The sequence below is a fragment of the Oncorhynchus tshawytscha genome, linkage group LG04 (assembly GCF_018296145.1).
Source record: "Oncorhynchus tshawytscha isolate Ot180627B linkage group LG04, Otsh_v2.0, whole genome shotgun sequence".
Classification (NCBI taxonomy): domain Eukaryota; kingdom Metazoa; phylum Chordata; class Actinopteri; order Salmoniformes; family Salmonidae; genus Oncorhynchus; species Oncorhynchus tshawytscha.
In genome coordinates, this window is record NC_056432.1 from 70,586,799 (window position 1) to 70,600,246 (window position 13,448).

Below are 13,448 nucleotides of genomic sequence, written 5' to 3' on the forward strand. Positions count from 1 at the left end.
AACAGACCGTATAACGACACGGAGGGCTGGCATGCCAGCGGCGGGAACACGGCCAGTTCAGCCTCCGCTCACGAACCCATGCAGCTGGGGAGAGCTCGCCTCTCCCGGGAAGAGAGGGAGAGGCGGAGATCCCAAGGACTCTGTCTCTACTGTGGTAGAGCGGGCCACTTTATCCACTCCTGCCCGGTAAAAGATCAGGCCCGGTAGTAAGCATGAGGCTACTATCGGGTGGTGTCACCACAGAGAAGACCTCATCATCTACTCTCCTCCCGGTAAGACGGGCCACCCACACGCACGACACCCAAGCCTTACTGGACTCAGGAGCAGAGGGTAATTTCATGGACTTCAAGCTCGCTCACAAACTCCAGATTCCTATCACCTCACTCTCGCACAAGATATCCGTCAACGCTCTCAATGGTCAAGAACTCCCCAACATTTCTCACACCACTGAACCTATCACACTCATCACTTCTGGCAATCACACTGAGACACTATCATTTCTACTCATGGACTCACCCCTTGCACCATTAGTTCTCGGCCACCCTTGGCTCACCCAACACAACCCCAGAGTTGACTGGGGTCATAACTCTATATCCATGTGGAGTAACAAGTGCCTTGAGTCCTGTTTGGTGTCTGCTTGTTCGTCTGTGTCTGATTCTGTGTTTCTAGAGGAGGCAGTGGATTTGTCTAACGTGCCCGTTGAATACCTCGACCTGAAGGAGGTGTTCAGTAAGTCCCGTGCTGCTTCTCTTCCTCCGCATCGTCCCTATGACTGTGCAATAGAATTATTGCCAGGTGAGTCTCCGCCTAAAGGCAAGTTATATTCACTCTCTGTTCCTGAGAGGGAGGCTATGGAGAGATACATCTCTGATTCTCTGGCATCTGGATTCATTCGTCCTTCCTCTTCTCCAGCGGGGCGGGGTTCTTCTTTGTGGGGAAGAAGGACGGTTCTCTGCGTCCTTGCATTGATTACCGTGGGTTGAATAACATCACAGTGAAGAATACCTATCCCTTACCGTTGATGTCCTCAGCCTTTGAAAGGTTACAGGGAGCATCCGTGTTCACTAAGTTGGATTTACGGAATGCATATCATTTGGTTCGCATAAGGGGGGGGGACGAATGGAAGACCGCGTTTAACACCCCCAGAGGGCACTTCGAATATTTGGTCATGCCTTTTGGGCTATCCAACTCCCCAGCGGTTTTCCAGGCACTCGTCAATGACGTGCTGAGAGATATGATTGATCAGTTCATATATGTTTACCTGGATGACATACTGATTTTTTCTTCTTCTCTCCAGGAACACGTTCAGCACGTCAGACGAGTGCTTCAGAGGTTGTTGGAGAATGGACTTTTTGTCAAGGCGGAGAAATGCATTTTTCATGCACAATCCGTTCCATTCCTAGGTTACATCGTCTCGACTGAAGGTATTCGCATGGATCCTGGCAAGGTTAAGGCTGTGGTGGATTGGCCAAGCCCAGATTCCCGTAAGGCCCTACAGAGGTTTCTGGGATTCGCCAATTTCTACCGGCGTTTCGTTCGCAACTTTAGCCAGATAGTCGCTCCTCTTACCGCCTTAACCTCCCCAGAGTGACGTTCAGGTGGTCCGATACAGCCGAGGCTGCATTCGCCAAACTCAAGAGCCGCTTTGTTTCGGCTCCCATCCTCATAGCTCCCGATCCCTCGCGTCAGTTCGTGGTGGAGGTGGACGCTTCAGAGGTGGGGGTAGGTGCGGTACTTTCCCAACGTTCCTCTTCTGACGACAAGATGCACCCTTGCGCGTTCCTTTCCCATCGGTTATCACCTGCGGAACGCAACTACGACATTGGCAACAGAGAGTTGTTGGCAGTGAAGTTAGCACTGGAGGAGTGGCGCCATTGGTTAGAGGGTTCGGGGTACCTTTTATAGTTTGGACTGATCACAAAAATTTAGAATATATCAGAACCGCCAAGCGACTCAACTCCAGGCAGGCGCGGTGGGCACTCTTTTTCGGACGTTTTGACTTCTCTCTCTCGTATCGCCCGGGTTCCAAGAATGTCAAACCCGATTCCCTTTCTCGCATTTTTGACCATTCCGAACGCCCATCCACTCCCGAGTGCATCCTACCTGGGACCCTAGTGGTCTCCACACTCACATGGGAGGTTGAATCGAGGGTCAAAACGGCCTTAGAAGGGGTAACGCCTCCGCCCGGTTGCCCGCCTAATCGGTTGTTTGTGCCGGAGGGGTGTCGGTCCGATGTTATTCGGTGGGGGCATTGCTCCAACGTAGCGTGTCATCCAGGAGTCAGCCGCACTAGCTTTTTGGTTAAGCAACGCTTTTGGTGGCCACTGATGGCTCGTGACATTCACAGTTTTGTCTTGGCTTGCTCGGTTTGTGCCACTGGGAAGACTTCTAATCGACCCCCAGATGGGTTACTCCAACCGCTGTCGGTCCCTTCGAGACCCTGGTCCCACATCGCGCTAGATTTTGTTACCGCCCTCCCGCCCTCCCAGGGCAAGACTGTTGTTTTGACCGTGGTGGACCGGTTCTCGAAGGCGGCTCATTTTATTCCCTTGCCTAAATTACCATCTGCCAAGGAGACAGCGGTAACTGTCGTGGATCACGTCTTTCGCTTACATGGCCTGCCGATGGACGTAGTTTCTGACAGGGGCCCCAATTTGTGTCCAAGTTTTGGCAAGAGTTTTGTAGGTTACTGGGAGCGAGTGTCAGCCTGTCTTCAGGGTTTCATCCCCAGAGCAACGGTCAAACGGAGAGGGCCAACCAAGATTTGGAGAGAGTGTTGCGATGTTTGGTTTCTAAGAATCCCTCTTCCTGGAGTCAACAACTCTCTATGGTTGAGTACGCTCACAATTCGTTGCCAGTGGCAGCCACGGGTCTCTCTCCGTTTGAGTGTAGTTTAGGTTACCAGCCACCTATCTTTCCCAGTACGGAGTCCGAGGTCACTGTTCCCTCCGCTCACGCTTTCATCCAGAGGTGCCGTCACGCATGGAGCAGAGCCCGTGAGACTCTTCTCCGGGTGGGGGCGCGCACCAAGGCTAAGGCCGATCGCCACCGGTCGAAGCCTCCGGTATACGTCGTTGGCCAAAGAGTGTGGCTTTCTACTAAGAACATTCCACTCCGATCCGTTTCGAACAAGCTTGCCCCCAAATTTATCGGCCCGTTCAAAGTCACCAGGATCATTAGTCCGGTGGCGGTCCGGCTCAAGCTTCCTCCGGCGTATAGGAGAATTCATCCTACCTTTCATGTGTCTAAGATAAAACCTGTGTTTCAGGCACGCATTAACCCGCCGGTCCCGGTTCCCCCGCCGCCACGACTTGTTGATGGGGAACCCACCTTTTCTGTCAATCGTATTTTGGACTCTAGAAGGAGGGGACGCGGATTCCAGTACCTGGTGGACTGGGAGGGTTACGGCCCGGAGGAGAGAAGTTGGGTACCTGCTAGGGACATTCTGGATCACTCCCTTATCGATGATTTCAATCGACAGGTAAATTCGCCTGGGAACGCCAAGAGGCGTTCCTAGGGGGTATTGTCACGGTTCATGAATCCACTGCCTCCCTCTTTCTTTCTCTTCTCTTTCTCTCTCTCTCTCTCTCTCCCGTGTTTGTGTGGGCGTGGTTCCCAATCTCGGCCTGATTGTCTGTGCCAGCTGGAATCACTTATCTTCCCTTTATATGTTCTGTAACCAGTGTTTCTTGTTGTCAGATCGTTGTTACTTCTCTGAGGTTGTGTCGTGTGTCCGTGCTCATCTCTCACCGCCCTTGTGTGGATTATCTGCTGTGCTTCCTCCTACCCATCCGGACACACTCCCCTGGATTTCTCAGCACGCTATCATCGGAAGATGCGCCCTAGTCCCTGGGTCGGATTCCGTCTGAGTACAGTCTGTCTGTCCTGTTGCTGCTGTAAACTGTATTCATTAAACCATCGTTGCTTGCATCTTGCATCCGCCTCTGTATTGTCACAATAATGTTGCTGCTACCGTCTCTTATGACCGAAAATAACTTCTGGACATCAGAACAGTGATTACTCACCGCGGACTGGAAAAAACTTTTTCCTTTAACGAGTCCGACGAGGAGGATATCTTGCTTTCACTGGAACAGGCCCAGATCCACGCCTTTTGTGTGAAGAAAAGATGGAGGAAATGGGGCCGCAGGTCGGCATCCTTCTGAAGATCCGTAGGCGAGCGAGTAAACTTCCACTGCCATCCGGGTGTGTTTATTTGTGAATAAAAGCTGGTGCTCGATGTCTAATATTAAAGAAGTCTCGAGGTATTGCTCGCCTGAGGTAGATTACCTTATTATAAGCTGTAGATCCCACTATCTACCAAGAGAGTTCTCATCTATATTATTCCTAGCTGTCTATTAACCACCACAGATCGAAGCTGGCACTAAGACCACTCTCAACAAACTCTATAAGGGCATAAGCAAAGAAGAAAATGCTCACCCAGAAGTGGCGCTCTTAGTGGCCGGGAACTTTAATGCAGGCATACTTAAATCAGTTTTACCATTTTTTTTACCAGGATGTCACATGTGCAACCAGAGGAAAAAAAAATCCTAGACCACCTTTACTCCACACACAGGGATGCATACAAAGCTCTTACCCGCCCTCCATTTGGCAAATCTGACCATAATTCTATCTTCCTGATTCCTGCTTACAAGCAAAAACTAAAGCATGAAGAACTGGTGACTCGCTCAATACGGTAGTGGTCAGATTACGCGGATGCTACACTACAGGACTGTTTTGCTAGCACAGACTGGAATATGTTCCGGGATTCTTCTAATGGCATTGAGGAGTACACCACCTCCAGTCATCAGCTTCATCAATATGTGCATCGACGACGTCATACCCACAGTGACTGTACGTACATATCCCAACCAGAAGCCATGGATTACAGGCAACATCCATTTCAAGCGAAAGGCTAGAGCTTCCACTTTCAAAGAGCGGGAGACTTATCCGGACGCTTATGAGAAATCTCGCTATTCCCTCAGATGAACAATCAAACAAGCAAAATCATCAATACGGGATTAAGATTGAATCCTACTACACCGGCTCTGACGCTCGTCGGATGTGGTAGGGCTTGAAAACTATTACGGACTACAAAGGGAAACCCAGATGCAAGCTGCCTAGTGATGTGAGCCTACCAAATTAGCTAAATGCCTTTTTATGCTCGCTTCGAGGCAAGCAACACTGAAGCATGCACGAGAGCACCAGCTGGTCTGGATGACTGTGTGATAACGCTATCATGTGAACAAAACTATGTGAGAATGCTGTTCATTGACTACAGCTCAGAGTTCAACACCATAGTGCCCACAAAGCTCATCAGTAAGCTAAAGACTCTGGGACTAAACACCTCCCTCTACAACTGGATCCTGGACTTCCTGACAGGACGCCCCCCAGGTGGTAAGAGTAGTTAACAACATGTCTGCCACGCTGATCCTTAACACTGGGGCCCCTCAGGGGTGTGTACTTAGTCCCTCCTGTACTCCCTGTTCACCCACGACTGCGTGGCCAAACACGACTCCAACACAATCATTAAGTTTGCTGATGACACAACAGTGGTAGGCCTGATCACTGACAATGATGAGACGGCCTATAGGGAGGTCAGAGACCTGGCAGTGTGGTCCCAGGACAACAACCTCTCCCTCAATGTGAGCAAGACTAAGGAGCTGATCGTGGACTACAGGAAAAGGCAGGCCGAACAGGCCCCCATTAACATCGATGGGACTGTAGTGGAGCGGGTCGAGAGTTTCGTATCCACATCACCAACGAACTATCATGGTCCATGCATACCAAGACAGTCGTGAAGAGGGCACAACAAAACCTTTTCCCCCTCAGGAGATTGAAAAGATTTGGCTCTTTTTTGGGGTGAAATGAACAGCTGACTGAAGACCGGCCAGGTATTTGTAGCTTCGTAAGAACCATCCTGATCACTGTAGTGCTGCAGTGGCCTGCTGGTATTCACTCAGGGAGTTCCTGTTGGGTTCACACAGTGTGGTTCTAGTGACAGAGGAGAGGAGACAGTATTATAGTCTGGACCAGGGGTCTGGTGTGCTGCAGACTGTTCTGTTTGTCTGTCTATCTCTGTAGATTTTCTGCAGAATTGACCAGGTTCCTCGTGCAAAACCATTTGTCATGTTACAGTAATGGGACAGACTGGTCAAATAGATTTTGGTTGCATTGGTTTGAGCCTTGAGTGTGAGGTTTTGGTTTTGGTTATGTGGTTGTCATTACTGTGAGTCTATTATCCATGAAACTCCCATGGCTTGGTCACTCAATAGCTGAGGACAGAATTACCATTATTGCTCAGCTGCTTTGCATATGAAGACAGAAGGATCTAAGGCTAAGAGGGGATTTCCACATAACACAATAATTTGTTTATCCACTCTAGCTTCTCCCTCATGTGGGTGCTAGCAAGCAGGCTAGGTAGTGCTAGTTATCAACAGCCAATCCAGTAGGGGCTGGAAGCTATAGTGAGCTTTGATATGTCCATAACGTTGCGATATCGCCAAGTATTATCATAAAGTTCAGCTTGCCCCAACTTTGGTCCCGCCTTGTTCATGCTCGTATTGCCCAACGTTCCCCTCGTTCACTTCCCTCCATTGAAAATGAATGGGGCTCTGTTATTTCATCGCCCCCAATGAGGTATGTGGAAATGCATTGTAAGGTTGGTCAGTATGATCTCCATCGTGTGTTCTTGCTATAGTACTTAAGGAGCCTGTGATTGCATCAATTTGGCAAACATTGAAGACTGAAGGAAAGCTCAAACCAACCTTCCATCTACTGTAACCGTAACACTTTTGCATTTTATTCTCAGAGTAGATCTGTTTTAAAGTAATTGTTTGTTAAAGAACATAATATTAAATGTACTGCTTTTCCACAAAAGAAAAAGAACATACAAAAGAAATTGTCAAGATATTCTGTGCAAAAGAAAGATAGACCCTTTCTCTGTTTTTCTTCACATAGTGTGGTGTCCCTGCTGAACAAACCATTGTTTGAATATTGTTCAAATAATGGTTTGTTCAGCAGGGACACCACACTATGTGAATATATTGACAATTTCTTTTGTATGTTCTTGAATATCAAATTGGGTATGGATATTCATACTGCATTACCGAGACAGGTACCCAAGCAACAGTATTCCACATCCAGCTTCAATCCTGTAAAGTCTGTTCATCGAAATGTCAGGAGTTACTGTAGCAAGTTGCATAACCAGTCCTGATGCTGTAACGATTTTGTTTTAGGTCCAAAAGGTGGCACATGTTGGTTATTCACCTCACATGCTTTTCAAATTGTGAATTTCTTGGTAACCTCCTGGCTGTACATACACTGTCAGGTATTGTGCATGAGAGAAGGACAACATCTTGTTAGTGGAGAGAGAGGAGGCAGAGTAGGAAGAGGAGATAACTTATTAGTTGGTTATTTCACTGTACAGTGACTGGTGATGTTTTGGACAGCTCCTCCCATGGTTCCTCCTGGTTAACTTAGTTCAGGCTTCCTCCTCCTCCACACTCACTGCTAGAGTGTGCTGAGACGTTGTGTTCTGGTCATGGCTGAAGTGGTGGGCTAAATGACACAATCCCAATTCTCCACCCTTTTCCCAAAGTGTGCACTTGCACACTTCCTATCTTGGAAACTCCCTCTAGCCAACGATACACCAATCAAATACTTTTCGATTCATTACAGAAAGTGTGCAAGTGCCCACTTAGGCAAAGGGGTGGAGAACTGGGACACAGACATGGGTTTAGATTAAGGGAACTCTGTACTGGTACAGCAGAGAATAGTACAGCAGAGTACAGTCTAGTGGTGTTCCTGCTTCATCTGGGATTCTCTCAATATTTGATGAGCTTCCAGCCTTGGGATGTCCCTTTGTTTGTAAACTTACATAATCTCAGATGACTGCTGACTGCAGCAGGATGGAAGGGATACACAAGCTGTAGTAATACTTAATGTAGATGTCCACATTGCCAGAGAGGGGGGATAGAGCTGAGGAGAAAAAGATTGGGGCAGTGGTCCTGAAACATTAATTACAGAAGCAGAAGACATTCTATTTTGGTGCTTCTGAAGTGCTTCTGAGACTGTGCTATGCAGAGGTTTGAAGCAACTCTTCTTGCTTTCTCTGTTTTTGAACTCTGAGGGTGTGGAGCTCTAACACTGTGAACTCAGGAGAGCTGGCTTTTACAGGATGTTAAAAAGTTTGTGACTGCTCAAAATTAGGATTATGACATAAATTAAATTGGCTCATGTGGGAAAAGGAAAGTAATTATTTAGTGTGAAAGTAGGATAATGAATTTGTGCAAAGACAGATTCTACTGAGCTACTGGATAAGGATAAAAGATTTATGTGAGAAAAGAAGAGGTTATATGAATTTTTGTTTTTTGTGTGCCAGTGTGTGAATCATGTCCCCAGACCTGACTGCCCTTAACCAACACAAAAACATCCTATGGCATTCTGCATTAGCATCGAACAGCCCCCGTGATATGCAGCTGTTCATGGAAGCTAGAAACCATTATACACAGGCAGTTAGACTAGCCAAGGCTAGCTTTTTCAAGCAGAAATGTGCTTCCTGCAACACTAACTCAAAAAAGTTCTGGGACACTGTAAAGTCCATGGAGAATAAGAACACCTCCCAGCTGCCCACTGCACTGAAGATAGGAAACACTGTCACCACTGATAAATCCACCATAATTGAGAATTTCAATAAGCATTTTTCTACGGCTGGCCATGCTTTCCACCTGGCTACTCCTACCCCGGTCGACAGCACTGCACCCCCAACAGCAACTCGCCCAAGCCTTCCCCATTTCTCCTTCTCCCAAATCCATTCAGCTGATGTTCTGAAAGAGCTGCAAAATCTGGACCCCTACAAATCAACCGGGCTAGACAATCTGGACCCTTTCTTTCTAAAATTATCTGCCGAAATTGTTGCCACCCCTATTACTAGCCTGTTCAACCTCTCTTTCGTGTCGTCTGAGATTCCCAAAGATTGGAAAGCAGCTGCAGTCATCCCCCTCTTCAAAGGGGGGGACACTCTTGACCCAAACTGCTACAGACCTATATCTATCCTACCGTGCCTTTCTAAGGTCTTCGAAAGCCAAGTCAACAAACAGATTACCGACCATTTCGAATCTCACCATACCTTCTCTGCTATGCAATCTGGTTTCAGAGCTGGTCATGGGTGCACCTCAGCCACGCTCAAGGTCCTAAATGATATCTTAACCGCCATCGATAAGAAACATTACTGTGCAGCCGTATTCATTGATCTGGCCAAGGCTTTCGACTCTGTCAATCACCACATCCTCATCGGCAGACTCGACAGCCTTGGTTTCTCAAATGATTGCCTAGCCTGGTTCACCAACTACTTCTCTGATAGAGTTCAGTGTGTCAAATCGGAGGGTCTGCTGTCCGGACCTCTGGCAGTCTCTATGGGGGTGCCACAGGGTTCAATTCTTGGACCGACTCTCTTCTCTGTATACATCAATGAGGTCGCTCTTGCTGCTGGGGAGTCTCTGATCCACCTCTACGCAGACGACACCATTCTGTATACTTCCGGCCCTTCTTTGGACACTGTGTTAACAACCCTCCAGGCAAGCTTCAATGCCATACAACTCTCCTTCCGTGGCCTCCAATTGCTCTTAAATACAAGTAAAACTAAATGCATGCTCTTCAACTGATCGCTACCTGCACCTACCCGCCTGTCCAACATCACTACTCTGGACGGCTCTGACTTAGAATACGTGGACAACTACAAATACTTAGGTGTCTGGTTAGACTGTAAAATCTCCTTCCAGACCCATATCAAACATCTCCAATCCAAAGTTAAATCTAGAATTGGCTTCCTATTTCGCAACAAAGCATCCTTCACTCATGCTGCCAAACATACCCTTGTAAAACTGACCATCCTACCAATCCTCGACTTTGGCGATGTCATTTACAAAATAGCCTTCAATACCCTACTCAACAAATTGGATGCAGTCTATCACAGTGCAATCCGTTTTGTCACCAAAGCCCCATATACTACCCACCATTGCGACCTGTACGCTCTCGTTGGCTGGCCCTCGCTTCATACTCGTCGCCAAACCCACTAGCTCCATGTCATCTACAAGACCCTGCTAGGTAAAGTCCCCCCTTATCTCAGCTCGCTGGTCACCATAGCATCTCCCAAATGTAGCACACGCTCCAGCAGGTATATCTCTCTAGTCACCCCCAAAACCAATTCTTTCTTTGGCCGCCTCTCCTTCCAGTTCTCTGCTGCCAATGACTGGAACGAACTACAAAAATCTCTGAAACTGGAAACACTTATCTCCCTCACTAGCTTTAAGCACCAACTGTCAGAGCAGCTCACAGATTACTGCACCTGTACATAGCCCACCTATAATTTAGCCCAAACAACTACCTCTTTCCCAACTGTATTTAATTATTTTTATTTATTTATTTTGCTCCTTTGCACCCCATTATTTTTATTTCTACTTTGCACATTCTTCCATTGCAAAACTACCATTCCAGTGTTTTACTTGCTATATTGTATTTACTTTGCCACCATGGCCTTTTTTGCCTTTACCTCCCTTCTCACCTCATTTGCTCACATTGTATATAGACTTGTTTATACTGTATTATTGACTGTATGTTTGTTTTACTCCATGTGTAACTCTGTGTCGTTGTATCTGTCGAACTGCTTTGCTTTATCTTGGCCAGGTCGCAATTGTAAATGAGAACTTGTTCTCAACTTGCCTACCTGGTTAAATAAAGGTAAAATAAATAAAATAAATAAAAATGTTAGAGAGTTCATATACTGGTCACTTCTGCAGCTGATGGTTCAGGCTTATCTTTGGTCAGTCGTGTGATTTAAAGGCCTTCCCACACTGGACATAGGAGTCAGTATTTTATGATTATTACATGTCACACTGTGCGATTTTACCAAATTAAAATCTTGATATCCACCAGTGGTGTAAAGTACTTAAGTAAAAATACTTTAAAGTACTACTTAAGTTTTTTTTTTTTGGTATTTGTACTTGACTGTTTATATTTTTGAGAACTTTTACTCCACTACATTCCTAAAGAAAATAATGTACTTTTTACTCCATACATTTTCCCTGACACCCAAAAGTACTCGTTACATTTGGAATGTTTACCAGGACAGGAAAATTGTCCAATTCACGCACTTCAAGAGAACATCCCTGGTCATCCCTACTGTCTCTGATCTGGCGGACTCACTAAACACAAGTATTTTGTTTGTAAGTTACGTCTGAGTTTTGGAGTGTAAATGTTGGAGTGTAAATTCAAAATACAAGAAAATCATGCCATCTGGTTTGCTTAATATAAGGAATTTTAAATGATTTATACTTTTACTTTTGGTACTTAAGTGTATTTTAGCAATTACATTTATGTTTGATACTTAAGTATATTTAAAACCAAATACTTTTAGACTTTTACTCACTCAAGTAGTATTTTACTGGGTGACTTTCACTTTTACTTGAGTAATTGTCTGTTAAATTATCTTTACTTTTACTCAAGTATGACAATCGGCCACTTTTTCCACCACTGACATCCACCTGGCCAGATTGTACGATTCACTTCAGTTTTGTTGTCACAGTCTGTGATTGGCTTGCGCTGCTATGTCAGCCGACGTAGGCTACGTCAACTGCAGTGGTGTATTGGATCTGCGCATGTTTCAGCACCAGCAGCGCAAGCTTCCCTTCCCTCTATGTGAATGCGAGAGTAAAATGAGTTCGGAAATTATGCATCTTAGAATTTTCACATACAAACTTTATTATGTCCGAACTCAGAATCAAATACGCTTCCCAAAAATAACATGGTCACTGTGGTAGAACGTTTATTTTGATTGGTGGTGATGTGCGTTTATCAAAATCCCATCAGGTAAACAAGATTATTAGGGAAATCATTTCTTCTTGCAAAGCATTTAAACGATTAAATAGAACTGTTATAAGACACGTCTGTCAACTAGTCTGGTTCCTCTTCAGGAAATGGTAAAAAATACAATAAAAATGAAGGCAGTCACCCACCTACAGGTGAACGAAATGTAGCAGACACAGTCAGGCAGAGGTCAAACTCATGTCCCAATGATCTTATCCTTGATAGGGTGTTCTGTAGCTCATCGTATGAAGACAAGCAGAAATGTAATTTATGCTGGACTGTGGCATGATTGCAAGCTGGGCAGATGCACATGTTTGTCCAGCAATCAATCTTTAATCTACTGTAGCTCAGGTGATTGGAGGGCCAGAGCGCACAGACACATTTCTTCTCTCAAGGACAGTCTTGTAAGGACACAGTCTTGTGTCTTGTTACAGTGAGGAAGCACTGTGTGTGTGTGTGTGTGTGTGTGTGTGTGTGTGTGTGTGTGTGTGTGTGTGTGTGTGTGTGTGTGTGTGTGTGTGTGTGTGTGTGTGTTTCAGGACCAGAAGTTCCCACAAGAATAGTAAACAAACAACAATTTCACCATCTGGGTACAAATTTGTTATTCCCCACAAGGTCCAATTAAATTTCTAGGGGATTTAGTGTTAGGGTTAGGAGTAGGTTTAGGTTTTGGGGTTAATGTTAGGGTTAGGAGTAGGTTTAGGTTTTGGGGTTAATGTTAGGGTTAGGAGTAGGTTTAGGTTTTGGGGTTAATGTTAGGGTTAGGAGTAGGTTTAGGTTTTGGGGTTAATGTTAGGAGTAGGTTTAGGTTTTGGTGTTAATGTTAGGGTTAGGAGTAGGTTTAGGTTTTGGGATTAATGTTAGGGTTAGGAGTAGGTTTAGGTTTTGGGGTTACTGTTAGGGTTAGGAGTAGGTTTAGGTTTTGGGGTTAATGTTAGGAGTAGGTTTAGGTTTTGGTGTTAATGTTAGGGTTAGGAGTAGGTTTAGGTTTTGGGATTAATGTTAGGGTTAGGAGTAGGTTTAGGCTTTGGGGTTAATGTTAGGGTTAGGAGTAGGTTTAGGTTTTGGGGTTAATGTTAGGGTTAGGAGTAGGTTTAGGTTTTGGGGTTAATGTTAGGGTTAGGAGTAGGTTTTGGGGTTAATGTTAGGGTTAGGGAAAAATGTATTTTGAATGGGACAGAATTTTGTGTCCCCACAAGGTTAGTTGTAAAAGAGTGTGTGTGAGAAGGTAAACCATTAGTGTTAGAAAATGTCTATCCATGTTAATGTATTATATATGATACATTATTAGAAGATATTTGAGTGAGTGTGTGCATGTGTCAATAATACCAGAAGAATTGAACACCATTGAGGTGTGTGTGTGTGTGTGTGTGTGTGTGTGTGTGCGTGTGTGTTTCAGCGAGCTCTCCTAGAGCAGAAGCAGAAGAAGAAGAGACAGGAGCCTCTGATGGTGCAGTCCAACGTGGACGGGCGGTCTCGTGCCCGCAGGACCAAGCATTGTGAGGAGCAGGCTCCCCTGGTAGAGTCTTACCTCAGCAGCAACAGGAGCACCATCTACCACGGTAAGAGAGCCAGCCAGGATCCTT

At 45.8% G+C, this 13,448-nt stretch overlaps 1 protein-coding gene across 2 annotated transcripts in view; it reads left to right on the plus strand.

Annotated features, from left to right (window-relative positions):
- Positions 1–13,239: 13,239 nt before the first annotated feature.
- The window catches only part of tub (TUB bipartite transcription factor), a 31,384-nt gene continuing 31,175 nt past the window's right edge, over positions 13,240–13,448 (plus strand). For both annotated transcript variants that reach the window (XM_042321163.1, XM_042321165.1), the window contains exon 1: positions 13,240–13,424. In XM_042321163.1, coding sequence (XP_042177097.1) covers positions 13,310–13,424 — 115 coding nt within the window. In that variant the 5' untranslated portion in view covers positions 13,240–13,309. The remainder of the gene's footprint in view (positions 13,425–13,448) is intronic.